The 14,453-nt window shown below is 47.6% G+C and overlaps 1 protein-coding gene across 1 annotated transcript; it reads right to left on the bottom strand.

The window, feature by feature from the left end:
* Positions 1-207: 207 nt before the first annotated feature.
* LOC119459337 (uncharacterized) lies at positions 208-1,791 on the bottom strand. The gene is made up of 3 exons (XM_037721144.1): positions 1,553-1,791; positions 772-934; positions 208-258 (listed from the first exon to the last, which is right to left on the bottom strand). The coding sequence occupies exons 1-3, from the start codon at positions 1,789-1,791 to the stop codon at positions 208-210; spliced, it is 453 nt and encodes a 150-aa protein (XP_037577072.1).
* Between the last annotated feature and the right edge of the window lie 12,662 nt (positions 1,792-14,453).

Raw genomic sequence — 14,453 nt, 5'->3', positions numbered from 1 at the left:
CCTTGTGTGCTGCTTCAAACTTCTCTCTTAGGAGCCGCTGCTCCTCGAGCATCTTCCCCTGGAAGTCGGCAGTTGTGGCCCTTAGTTTCCTCCAAGCATTCACTTGGAAGGCTTCTGCTTCCCTGAATAGAGTTTTCGTCGTGGTGGCTGCTTGCCATCTCAGGCGCCGGAGACTGGGGGTGGTGGACATTCTTCAGGTATTGTGGCTTAGACATCTGGATAGGACGATGAACTGGAGTCCATCATGCCGAAGATGAGCTGCGTTTCAAGAAGACAGCCAAAATGCATTGACTAGATTAGTTCACATGCTAAGCAGCAGCAAATCTGAATTTTCGATATCTTGATGCGACTGTGCCAGATTGATTTGACTAACTTTAGTTCCACTCTAATGTTCATTCTACACTGTATTCACTCAGTACTGTTCGTGTTAAACTATATTTGTTTGTTTGTACCACTGCGCCATATTAAATCGTACTTAATTGCGCGGCTGTAACTTATATGCAAAAGAAAATGCTTTCTGAAAATATTGAGTGCCTCTAAAGTGTGTTCAATAAGTGTCATTTATTGAAAGCAGTCATTACATTATGTGACGAACAACTAATGTGAATTTCTTACACATTTTTTTTGTAATTGCATGCACAGTGTGCTACACCCGTGTAAGCAATGGGTTACAGCTCCAAAACAGTAAAAGCCACATCTATCACTCCATGTGTTGACGTTTACTTGGCTGCGTTGCAATAAAGAATCTGCTTGTCACTAGGTGTTACTTACTTCCTCTACTGAGGCACTGCTGCTTGTGGTGCCTATGCCGCTCCCAGCCTCCTCCATTAAGGAAGGGTCGTTTACAAGCAGGGAGCCTAGGAACCTGTGTACTTCTGTGAAAAATGGCCAGCTTGCTGGGGAGGACCCCGTTGCAAGTTGTTTCAGGCACCTCCTGAACATTAAGAAAATAAAAGTGAGTAAACAACTATTAAATCGTACCGAGCAATAACCAGCAGTGCATGCAAAACGCAACATATTTCAATAAAGTATAAACTAGCGAAGTTAAACCTCTGTCGAGAAAATTGTGCATGCGATGTTTCGCACCTCTGAGAAAAGCATTGCGTGGGTTGTGCGAGAAAAATGGAAGTTGCAGGCACATCTGTGGATATTAAAACGTGCTGGCGATTTAATTATTCGTAATATCTGCCGTCGTGACGGAAAGCAGCGCGTTATGAAGTGCGCCTTCCCTTCGTTTTATATGACACGTTGCCGCTCATAACTGGTAACTACACCAGGCTTTAGAGACATTTGTAAAATTTTCAGTGCGTGTAACTGCTAATTAGCATTTATTGCAATAAGCTGTCACTGTAAACGATTGCAGAGAAATCATGCAGTTAACTTTTGCGCCGCAGAATACACCGCTATAACAATGCAGCGAAACGCATCATATCCGAAATCAAGCAGAATGCCAAGACCTATGCATGCAACAGCGAAAACGAGAGGTCGCTGCGCATGACACAGCTCTCAGGCGGCTAGGACGCGCCAAGCTTACTGCCATGCTTTCTCTCACCTGTAAGTGTGTCCGAAGTTCTCTATTTTGGTGTGCACCTGTTCTTTCGTGCGGGGAACACCCGCGCTTGTGAGCGCTCCCGCAATGCTGGCGTGCACGTCTCCATTGTGCTTTTGCGCACGTAGCGAGTGTAGGTTGTCTTCCCACAGCTTGATAAGTGTCCACGTGGCCCTTTCCGACCATTGTAGCCGCTGTTTTTTGCGTACGCCCATAGCTGTTCGGTCAGCGGCGTTGGCCATGGATACTCGCAATATCGCGCGTGCGGTTTTTCTCGTTCGTGCGGCGCGCGTCTGCTGCAAGCCTCATCACGTGACATCCCCCGCCCGTTCGACCTGCTTACGAGAGTACAGACGAAAATGAGCATTACTGGGTTTACTACAGCTTCTGCGAGACATAAAAATATTTTTATGACGAGTCTAGGCGACAGAAAATTAAGCATTTGCTTATTTTCCTAATATATGATAATTGCTGGCACCCACTGGTTTCAAGGCTACTCCTTTTCGGCCGTAAAGGAGATCGGCGAACTCCCCTTCCAGAAAAGACCGCTTCTGAAAAAGAGATCGCTCCTTGTCGTGTGTCTGCTGGCGAAACTCTTTTCGAGGAGAAAGAAGTTTTTTTGCTCAAAACACTTTCGAGTGCCCGTGTGACAGGGGTAGAATACGAAAGAAGCACTGGAAAAACGGTACTATCGTGGTGCTTCCCACGACAGAGTAGGTATCCTAGATACGACAAGCCAGTCAGGCCAAAACTGGATTTTTCAGCAGTCGCTATGCATTCATAAAAATGCATGCATAAATGTGAGAAAAATAAGCAAGAATTCTATTGGCCGCTCGGGCGAGCTTACTCGTGTTTTGGTGGCAGGCCGTAGTAATACAGAATATTCATTGTCATAGGCGACTCCTGGTAGATACGACAGGCTGCCTGCAGGTGAAACAGAGAAAAAGGTTATCAACAAGCGCACTAAGTGGTATATATTTATGTTAAACAACATATTTTTAGGTGATATATATTTTAGGTCTTAACTAGTATATTTTTAGCCAGAACTGAAACAATCATTTCCAAACGCCTCGACGGCTTCGACTTGAAATAAATTGTCAGATATGTAGATGGCTACTTCGTGGTGCGTTAGAAGAATCCCGAAGCGAACAAGCTGCGTGCTCTGAACATTGTTTCCCACTTCAGTGAGGGCTCAATGATGTGCGCCTGTGCCATTACATTTCTTTAAATCATGTTCCCTCTAACCGTATCTATGGGTCCTATCAGCTACGTTGCAGTAAGCAGGTATTCGCCTATAACTCTAGTCGTACTAAATTAGTAAAAAAGAGGCAGTGTTAACCTCTGTTTTCATAGCGTTCTAGCTAAGTCGTGTGAACACAAAATGACGTTCAGTAACCAATAAGAAAGACTGTCAAAGGCAGGCTACCCTTTGCATATTCAGACTTCGCAGGCTGAAGCTCTTCTGCAGATATTTGGCACCCCGTAAACGGCACTGAAATCACCAGCCTAAGAACCGAAGCACGCAGCTGTTATACCAAATCAACACAAGATATTTCATAGTATTAGCAAGATAGCCAAACGATCGCACGTTAAACTGGATTTCTTCACACCCTAGAAAGCTTGTCAGCCTAACTTAGAGCCACAGGAAGCCCAAAGATTGCAGAAGAACTGAAAGCTGGCTGAGTGGGCAATTATTCATGATAAAACTGTACCGCACACAAACAACGAAGGATAAATTTGGTTTAGAAACAAGTGCTAAATTCCAACTATGTTTATTTCATTGCAGTTAGCCGGGATATACAGGGTGTTTTCTTTAGCTGCACCAAAATCTTAAAAGATTGCCGGTAGCAGACAACACAACTCTAACCCTTGATATAAATTAATAGACGAGGCGGCCGTACTTATACGAGAAATCAGTGCTTAAATAAATAATATAATGACGCTAATTACCTTTTTAATTATGATTTACAGCACATATCTTAACTTACGAGTTGTATAGCTAGTGAGTTCGAAAGGCGTATCCACTTGGAACAAATTCTCACGACTGCAACAGTTTCGAGATACTATTAAATTTCAGTGTCCGATGAAATGCATTGGTGTTCCAGTTACTTTCGTGCTTCAACGCATAAAACGGCGTTTTCTCAAAAAAGTGGCTGGAACGCCAGTGCACTTCGTCGGACACTTTAAAAATTAATAGTATCTCGAAACTGTTGCAGTCCTGACAATTTGTTTCATGATGATGATGATTTAATGGCAACTTCTGACCAGTTGATCCTTCCGTCCAATTTAAATCCAATCGCTTCTGGAAGTTGTAGATTACCTACGGTTCTCACTGGGTGAATCCCTTCTTCGCATTCCGTTAGCATGTGCCGAGTGGTCTCCGCGTTTTTGCTGCAGCATACACATACATGCCTCATCTAGTTCTGGATATTTGCTCCTGTATGTTTTTGTCCTTAGACAGCCAGCTCGAGCATCAAGTAGTAATTACGCCACTGCCCTTTCTGTTATCGCACAGATTTTCCCTTCTAATTTCTTTCTTCCCATTCCTGTAAATCTTGATGACATTTTTCGTTTCCATTCTTTGCATCCAATTCACTGTCTCTGTTTCTCTCACTTTCTTTCTGATGACTCCTGGTTGTCTATTTACACTTTCAATTACCACGTACATGTTTGCCACCATTCTTGACCTCTTCCTCTATTCTGTGCCAATGCTTTTCAGCTACAGGAACTTGGGCACATTGGCCGCCCATTTATTACAGCGAAGCTGTACATGGCTAGGGTTCCATGTATTTTCCGTGTCGGTGCGCCAATGAAAAATTTGGAGGACGCTTAAGCTTCGCCTGTAAGAGTGGAACGCAATAGCATTCAAAGATCCCTGAATGCTTGTCAGGCTTCCAGGCAACTGCAACTTTCTTTTTTCTCCAACTTCGCCCGACTTCGCCTCCGCATGTGGCTGCCGAGGAGGCGAGCGCCATCTGGTTGGCATTTTTGCAAGGAGAAACACCGGCGCGACGCTGTAAGAGTGGTAGAAATGCTGGAAAAGGGGCTATGTGTATGTGAGTTTCCGCGTAACAGCATTATGTTCTCTCGTATATTCAATTACACTCCGACGCTATCCTACCTATAGGTTACGGTTACGCCGGACTTTACGATTTTTCTGACGTACTTTACACTGGAAAATCCAATTAGTGCACTAACGCCTTTGCGCCATGCGGAGGGTCTGCGGGGGGGGGGGGGGGGGGTTGAAGATGATTTTCTCCGCCACGGACGCCGGTGCTTAGGCCGACGCCGGATTTTCTACGACACGGGGCCCTTAACGCTATTACGTAAAAAAAAATCACAGCATATCCACGGGGTGAATGATGATGAGTGGGCGAAGCTCCGGAGGGAATCATCGGATCTCCCGCTTAAGGGGACGCTAGCACAAACGCGTTAGAAACGTGCAGTACTCTCTAGTAAGGGGGAGCGGCCACAGCGTCTTACGCAGCCATTTACACATGCCGGAACGTGCACCGCGTTTGCCGACGCCATCACATGACTGCTGAGAGAGTATACCCCCCGTATTCATAAACGCTCCTCGACTTGAACTTGACTTGCCACCGCCTTGGGCAGCGCGTTCGAAACGCGTTGAAGGTAAGGCGGAGAGGCCACAGCGTCTTACACCAGCTTCTTACACGGGCCGTAACGCGCTAGCACAAACGCGTTAGAAACGCGCTAGAAACGCGGCCTTTCGTTAATGTTGGGTATTTATTGCCATCGTGGTGCGTGTGTCTATGTGCGCTTCGTGGCGTAGTGGTTAGCGCCGCGCGTTCGGAAGCGAGGGGTCCCTGGTTCGATTCCGCGCTACGGACACAACTTTCGGAATTTTTCATAAAACGCCGGAAGCGTTCTCCGGAAGCGGAAGTCGGCTTCCGGTTATACTATACGTATACATATATATGTATATATGGGTATACATACATATACGGACACGCAACGCCATCTATTGAGCAATTCATAAAACTAGACGTGGCTATCTACTACGACGGGGACGAACGGGTGCCGCTATAAGGAGCTTCGCCCCTAAAAAAAGACGTGAGCGTGGGCCGATACCCCAAGCCACACCGAAGCGTTGGGGAACGCGAACTCCATTTTGGGCTCATCGCGCTTTCTGGTCGACCCGCAGCGGAGGTGGAGCAGGCTTCAAGCTTTCGGCCCCTAATTATATTTTTATTTATTTTTATTTATTGAAACTACCCCTAAAGGCACTCGAAGAGGGTATTACATAGGGGGGGGGGGTGGTAGTATTAGTAGGGCAGAATATTTACACAATAGTTTGAATGAACTAAGTACAAAAAACGTAATTATAAACAGTGTGTTATTAAGATCGGGGGAAGGGGGACAGGAAACAAGCAACAAACGCAATACCATAACATATAAGTATTTTGGGCTAGAATACATGCAACAGTTATAGCACTAATGACAATACGTATTATTGAAAAAAACTGAACTACAGCGCATATAAAAACTAACAAAATACGCATAAAAATGCGCAAAAACTTACAAAGCAAAGTGGAAATGCAAAATATATAAACATACTGACAATAATGGCACAGGAGAAAAATTTACATTTAACGGTATATTACATGTACCGAACATGTAAATACGTACCAAACTGGAAAAAAAGTGAGAAGTGAACAGAAATCAGTTGGGTCAGTCAGTGCGTTCAGGCAGTCAGCTCAGTGTGTAGCAACTCCTGGAATTTCGCTGCCTTTCCTTCAGTAGCTACGTGCGATGGCAAGTGGTCCCATTCGACGATAGTACGTGGAATAAATGAATTTTCAAAATGATGAGAGTTACATATCGGTCGTTTAACTTTGCACTTGTGATCACGGCGAGGAAAATTGACTGCAGGGGACAAATTGTCAGAAAAATGATAAAGTTTAAGAAAAATTGGAGAACGCGTAAGCTTCACCTTTAAGAGTGAAACACGATAGCGTTATCGGGTCCCGTTCGCATTGCGTTTTTTAGTCGGCTTCACTGCAACACAAAACGTGAGCAAGTCAGTTTACAAAGACCAAGCCTACACCGATCTCCCTCAAGTCGGATTCACGTTTAAACACAAGTGCATTGCTGGGAAGATATTTTTCAGGGGCAATATAAGCCGTCTTATATCAAAATGTGAAGGCCCTAGGACCTTTTTTATGATTTTATTAATTCTGTGCGGTTGCCCTGAGGCGCGCGCGCGTTCCCAAAACGCATAAGGCAGGCTAAGTCCCAGGAGGAGGAAATCAACTTTATTGAAGACAAGGGGAGGGGAAGGGCGGAGCCGAGGTCAGGCAGAGGGGGCTAGAGTGGCGTCCAGCTGGCCGCGACCTTCGCCACCCAGTCCGCCAGCCCGGCTTGGGTTTGAGGGTTAGTAGATTTTAGTACGGAGTCCCACGCCTCCAGTGAGGGAGCTTGCCGCAGCAGATTTCTTGGGGGAGGATTATTCATACAACCCCATAGAATATGATGCTGATCAGCTGGATCTGTGTCGCAATATTTACATTTTGAATTACAGTCGCCTTTGGATAGATAAGATAGAATTTTGGGGGACATAACAGTACATGTTTGCGCCCTGCGGAGATCCGTGGCTTGCTTTCTACTAAGGGAAGAATCCGGTGGTGGATATATCCGCCGGTCCTCCCTGTACGCGGTTACAATTTCATTGTAGCTGTGACTGGGTGTCGTTCCACGTGGTAACGGTCCCGGACATGCCTCCACCGCCCGGTTAATTAATTCTCGGGCAGCACGGTGGGTCATTTCGTTCCCGCCATTCCCAGAGTGGGCCGGCATCCAGATAAGCGTAACCTTGCCAGCCGGTTCGCTCAGTATTTCGGAGGCTCGTGGGCCTACCGACCCTTGCATGTAACTTCTAATAGCTGACAAGGAGTCCGATATTATGAAGCTGTATCGCGATGCTGCTATACCAAGCGCAATTGCGGGTTCATAAGAGTCACTATCGACTTTGGTTAGGTATGTGGAGCAGAGAAGGTCCATCATTGGCTTTTCCCCACATGGAAAGGAGTGTAAGATCTTAAGCATTTTCTCTTGAGAGGCGCCCTTCGATTGGTCTGGATCGAGTAGGTGTTTTAGCAATGTCCATGGGTTTTTGCTACCCAGCTGTCCATTAATCCTATCACAGATATGATACCACTGCGATGAACTAAGGAGTGTCGAGTAATCCTAAATCTTTTGGTCGAGTCCCGCCAGACGAAGTTTAAGCTGACGGTTATGCTTAATTGTTCTTCAACTATTCTGCTTGTAGCGTTTGCTGTTGTTCCCAGAGGTTAATTAACTTGGAGTCCGGTTTAGGGCCGTTTTCCTCGAAAGGAATCTCCGTTGTATGTTTATCGGCATCCCCTATCAGTTCCCTGACCCATCGACCTAGGTCCGTGATGCTAGACGGGAATTTTCTACTACGTTAGAATCTGAAGAGATCGCACTTTGTGTGTTCCGTGACGAATTTCCTCTTTTTCGAGTACCCTTTGGCCAGGATGTCAATGGTGAGCATCTACCCAGGTAGCACAAAAGAGATACCTAACGTTTTCGTAGCGTTTATTCCAGACGATAAAAACAGTTTAAAGACGCCAGTGAGACAACTTTGTCGGTAAAACGTCGTATATATTGGCTAATGTCCGGCTTGATTACTTTTCTGAGACGATCTATAACAGGTCTCAAAGACGTATTCGAAAAGCTCGTCTAGAAATGGGATTGGGAAAGCCATAAATAACCCATTTGCCAAACGTTTTAAGACGTTATCAAGAAGCTGTCTAGAAATGGTCTTGAAAGATTTACGATTACCTGAAGGTAATTTTCGCGGGTTCTAGATGAGTCGAAGCGTCGGTGTCGAGTGCAACAGAGCTCCTGGCGCAGTGACAAGCCCTGTTGCCTATCAACACCGTGGCATCCTCTACCAAGTCACATGAAAATGAACATGTCCACGAAAATGAATCTAGAATACTGTATTTGGCATGCAGAAACGATGTTTACAACCAAAATGGGAATGACATCCCGCTAAGAAAAAAGGGGCGCGTCTGGACAAGCGTCCAGGCCAGGGCTTTTGCGGCAAGTACGCATGGAATGAGGACAGTACGAGAAAGGAAAGGTTTATTGAAAAAGTGCAAAATTTCAGCAAAATTTATAAGAAATACAAAGTAAATTGAAATAAAAGTACCCCAGCAATGACTAAAGTTTGCAGATACAATTCTTAATGAACTAGAAATTGATAAACAATGACTACAATATACAAACAAAATTCGTAAAGTTTCTTATTTAGCCCGTGCAGTCAAATAAACAGACTAGAGTTATTTAGAGATTGATATCACAGCAACTGCAAAAGGCATACTGAGAAATGTGAGATTTAATCGCATGGTAGCTGCTTACAAGCAATGTTACCAATAATCTAGAAGCTTGAAAAGAACAGAAAAAGGAATAACGCCGCATAGTATCAAAAACAAACACTGGGATCATGTTAAAATAAAAAATACTGCCTTTGGGATCCGTCAAATAATGTAGTGGTGCAAATTAAAAGAACCATAAAACCAAAAAGCAACAATCAAGTAAAAATACTATAGAATACTCAAACGGGGAAATCAGTGCCACAAGTGTGCATCATTGTATTGCAGTGTACGATGAGACTGAATAATGCTACATATATAAAATAATCTTAGCATTCTAGTACACGAGACCGGGATATAACTTATATAAATCTTGAAATTAAAACTATTGCACTGGAAGCTTCATTCAAGTAACCAAGGAAGTAATTCTTGGTTTATATGAAAAGCATTGCACAAGAGGCACATATGTACCACTTCGGAAAAAACACAAGCATAAGGTCGCAATGAATCATCTGCAAACCAGTGAATACGTTTGTACACTGCCATGTTACGCTTTACACACATCTCCTGTTTCCAAAAGTAAAAAAAAAAAGCACTGTGAATGACAAGAAGCTTTTGCACATGTAACCCCGAGCAAACGCTTTACCAGTTCGCCGTCTAGCAGCCATCGTCATCTTCCTCAGCCGCTTTTTATACAGTGTTTCACGTAACTTGGCCCAAATTTTAAATATGCAAGTGCCGCGTAGCTGGCCAGAACCAAGGCAATGCTTGTCGCCGCTTGGAGATACTCAGATTATTTTTTGAATTCCACCTAATTGGATAGTTCGTCTTCATTAATTCTTCAACTTCTCGATTATTATAATTAGATAAGTGTCAATGGGAAAATTGTAGAGCAACATGAAAACCTCCCGATACAGCTTTCTGTTGCTCAATACGTGCTACTTAAAGGCGTTTTTTCGAATGTGATAGAAGCCCCCGAACACACTCAGAACTGCCGCGCGACTGGCCGCTCGAGCCAGTTTGCGTGTATTTTGACACTTATCTCATTGACACTTAAGTATAACTGAGAAGTTGATTATTTATTAAGACCAATTATATAATTAGGCGGAATGCAAAATATAACCTGAGTATCTCTAAGCGACGGCAAACATTACCTTGGTTCTGTCCAGCTACGTAGCCTTTGCACATTTTTGATGTTTGGACCAAGTTAAGTGAAACTAGAGGCTTGGGCTAGTCGGTACATATTGGACCGAGGAACAGCGCTAAAAGACGAAGGACAAAAACAGTGTGATGAAGAAGACGTGCAATATGTTCTGCAGATGATGCACACCACCAGCAGTAGCAGCATCGTGATCGCTCCGCAAAAGGCGACGCCGAAGTTACCGCTAAGAGCGCTGCCCGACGTAACTGTTTAGCCGCCCGTTCTGTGCCAGTCTACCCGAAGGACCTACATCTACGCCTGCATCAATAAACCTCATTTCAATTGGTGGAGGTGCGGGGTAGGGTCGGCGCGTGCAGTGGTTGACGCGGTGTGAAAGCAGGGTGCGTTCGAGGCCGTGCGACGACGTCGGCGTACGTGAGAGGAGCAGCTACCGGATGTGACTGAGGGGACACTGGCACAGCGTCGGCAATTTCTGCTTCGATCGCCTGCCGAATAGCGGGTGACAGGTAAGGAGCAGGACGGGGCTGGGGCTGTTGCTGAGCAAACTGCACCAGTGAGAGCTGCCGAGCAACTTCCTCGCGTATGAACGCCTGGAGCTGTGGCAGCAGTGTTGACTGGTCCGAGTGGACGGCCAGGCCTGCGAGGCTGTCGTCGTTAGTAACCAGGCGACGAGTCAAGGCCCGCTGTTTCCGGAGTTCATCGTAGCTCTGACACAGTTTGATGAGTTCCGCTACGCTGGTCGGGTTTTTTGCAAGAAGCATCTGAAAGACGTCATCGTCAATGCCTTTCAAGATGTGCTTGATTCTGTCAGACTCGGGCATCGAGGCATTGACGCGCTTCGAGAGGTCAAGAACGTCCTCAATGTAGCTTGTGAACGACTCGCCCGGCTGCTGGGCGCGCTGGCGCAAACGCTGTTCAGCGCGTAACTGGCGCACGGCGGGGCGTCCGAACACATCTATGAGGGCGGCCTTGAATGCAGACCAGGTGGTAAAATCTTTCTCGTGGTTTTTAAACCACAGATGAGCCACATTTGAAAGATAGAAGATGACATTGTTCAGTTTAGCGGTGTCATCCCATCGGTTGGGGACGCTTACCCTATCATAAGTCGATAGCCAGTCCTCCACATCACTGTCGTCGGTGCCGCTGAAGACCACCGGATCCCTCAGGTAAGGCACCCCGGAGCAGATGACGGGCGATGACGCGCCCCTGGCGCTGGCCCCATGGCCACAAACCCTTGGCGTACTCCTGACGACAAACCAATTTGCTTTGCCTGTGGCCGCCCCGGACATATCGCTCGCTACTGTCGCCGCCGCATGCCGTTGGCCGTCTCATATGGCTATGAACCAACGACTCGCTATGCCGACCAGCCACCGCTCCGCTACACTCCAGGATCACCTCCAAGAGCTCCTGATCGTCAAGCGTCCTTCGACCGACGATCTCCATCACCACGTCGGCGCTCTCTCTCCCCAATGCGTCGTCGTCCCATGCCTTCAGAAGAGGAAAACTAAACGCCGCAGTTCATGAGGCAAGAACTGCGTCACCGTCACAACGTCCAAGTCCTCACAATTCTCCGTCGAATGTACTTGCTGTTTCTGTTGAGGGAGTGTCAACTCTTGCCCTTGTGGACACTGGTGCCGCCGTTTCTGTAATAAATGAAAGACTCTGTCGCTCCATCCGGAAAGTTATGACGCCAGTTGCGGGTGTAGCCCTCCGTACCGCAACAGCGCAGCATGTTCAGCCGTTAGCAGCTTGTACGGCCCGAGTTGTAATTGAGGACATGATGTACATTATTGAGTTCATTGTGCTGCCATCCTGCTCTCATGACGTCATTCTTGGATGGGATTTTCTCTCGCGACACAAAGCCATCATCGACTGCGAGCGGGCTGAAGTCGAACTTTCTCCTTTGTGCGACCTCCATTCCGACGGTTCTCCCGAACATCCCCCTAAATTAGTCGTTGCTGAGGAGACCGACATTCCTCCGCACGCCGCTGTTGTGTTACCTGTGTCTTGTGGAAGCATCTCTGACGCCACTGTCTTGTTCGCCCCTTCTGAGACCTTCATCGCAAAAAATACTGTACTGCTTCCCTTCGCGACCCTCGATTTTTCGGCTGGTTTCAGCCATATTTTCGTATGCAACCTTTTGTCCGCTCCGCTCACATTGCTCCGTGGCCAGTGTCTCGGCCATGTCCAAGCCATTCAGTCCCTGTACATCGTCGACGTGCCCGATGCTACTTCTCGCGACGACCTTACTGACATCTGCACTCTTTCTGCTTCCGACAAGTCCTGCACCGACATCTTTAGCCCATCCATCGCTGACGGCCTTACACCAGAGCAGCGTTCGGAGCTTCTCGCCGTCCTGTACCATTTTCGTTCTTCTTTCGACGCTATTCAGCCTTCCCTTGGACGCACGTCAACTGTCACGCACCACATCGACACGGGCTCCCATTCACCACTGCGGCAACGCCCATACCGTGTGTCTCCTACGGAGCGCCGTGTCATTAGTGAGCATGTCGACGACATGCTTCGCCGCAACATCGTTCAGCCCTCTCACAGTCCGTGGGCCTCGCCGGTCGTTCTCGTTAAGAAGAAGGACGACTCTGTCCGCTTCTGTGTTGACTTTCGCCGCCTAAATAAGATCACCCGCAAGGACGTGTACCCTCTACCGAGAATAGATGATGCCCTTGACTGTTTACAAGGGTCTGAATTCTTCTCCTCACTCGACTTGCGCTCAGGGTATTGGCAGGTTCCCATGGCCGCCGCTGACAAGCCCAAAACTGCATTTGTTACCCCTGATGGACTTTATGAGTTCAACGTGATGCCCTTCGGCCTCTGTAATGCCCCCGCAACGTTCGAGCGAATGATGGACACTGTTTTGCGTGGATTGAAATGGCATACGTGTCTGTGTTACCTCGACGATATTGTCGTCTTCGCTCCGGATTTTACGACACATCTTCACCGCCTCAAGTGCGTTCTGACGTGTCTTACCAACGCTGGGCTCCAACTTAATCTCAAAAAATGCCACTTTGCCGCTCGAAAGCTAACCATTCTTGGCCACGTCGTGTCCAAGCACGGCGTCCAACCTGATCCCGCGAAATTGCGTGCCGTTACTGACTTTCCTAGGCCGACAAATCTCAAAGAACTTCGCAGTTTCGTCGGCTTATGTTCATACTTTCGACGTTTCATTCGCAACTTCGCGTCCATAATACGCCCTCTGACACAGCTTCTGGGTAGCTCCGGCGACCTGTCATCATGGTCTCCAGCCTGCGACGAGGCGTTCACTACTTTACGACGTCTTCTCGCTTCACCTCCTATTCTGCGTCACTTCGATCCTGAAGCTTCGACGGAGGTACACACAGACGCCAGCGGAATAGGTCTCGGCGCCGTGCTAGCACAACGAAAACCCGGGCACCCTGAATGCGTTGTTGCTTATGCCAGCCGTACCCTCACCAAAGCTGAGACCAACTATACTGTGACTGAAAAAGAATGCTTAGCCATCGTATGGGCCCTTAGCAAGTTCCGCCCTTACTTGTACGGCCGCCCGTTTGACGTCGTCACAGATCATCACGCCCTTTGTTGGCTATCAAATTTGAAAGACCCATGTGGACGTCTTGCCCGATGGGCTCTTCGACTTCAAGAGTTCGACATCAACGTCGTCTACCGCTCTGGCCGCAAGCACTCGGATGCTGATGCTCTGTCACGGTCTCCTCTGCCTACCGACCTTAGTTGCCTGTCAACATTAACACCCATCGTCCTGCCTCTCACCATCGACAGAATTGCTTCAGAGCAGCGCCACGACCCCTGGATAGCGGCCCTCCGTGACCTACTTTCTGAGACGCCCACGCTGCCAGCCTCTCGCGCACTCCGCCGCCAAGCTGTTCACTTCACCATTCGCGACGACCTTCTGCACCGACGTAACTACGCATCTGACGGCCGTAAATGGCTACTCGTCATACCGCGCAGCCTGCGCTCCACTATCTGCGCATCCTTTCACGTTGACCCGCAGTGCGCCCACGCTGGAGTCTTCAAAACATATGAACGACTTCGTCAGCGCTACTACTGGCGCGGAATGTTTACATACGTCCGCAAATTCGTTCGTTCATGTACGGACTGCCAACGTCGGAAATCTGCGCCTTCCCGTTCAGCTGGAGCTTTGCAGCCCCTTCCCTGTCCCGCCCGACCATTTGATAGAGTGGGCATTGATCTCTATGGTCCGCTTCCTATGACACCCGCCGGTAACCGCTGGATCATCGTCGCCGTCGACCATCTTACGCGATATGCTGAAACTGCGGCACTACCTTCCGCCACTGCGCGCGACGTCGCCTCCTTCCTGCTCCGCTGTTTCATCCTCCGTCACGGCCCACCTCGTGAACTTCTCAGCGAC

The sequence above is a fragment of the Dermacentor silvarum genome, chromosome 7, assembly GCF_013339745.2.
Source record: "Dermacentor silvarum isolate Dsil-2018 chromosome 7, BIME_Dsil_1.4, whole genome shotgun sequence".
NCBI classification, from domain to species: domain Eukaryota; kingdom Metazoa; phylum Arthropoda; class Arachnida; order Ixodida; family Ixodidae; genus Dermacentor; species Dermacentor silvarum.
The sequence above is the reverse complement of the archived record's forward strand: the minus strand, read 5'-3'. Positions and strand labels throughout refer to the sequence as shown.

Bases quoted from the DNA above. Each gene is read 5' to 3' on its own strand.
- LOC119459337 (XM_037721144.1), bottom strand. From the start codon at position 1,791: ATGGCCAACGCCGCTGACCGAACAGCTATGGGCGTACGCAAAAAACAG. The intron at 935-1,552 runs GTGAGAGAAAGC...CTTAATGTTCAG, and splicing joins AACTTCGGACACACTTACAG to GAGGTGCCTGAAACAACTTG. The intron at 259-771 runs GTAAGTAACACC...CTTGAAACGCAG, and splicing joins GCAGTGCCTCAGTAGAGGAA to CTCATCTTCGGCATGATGGA.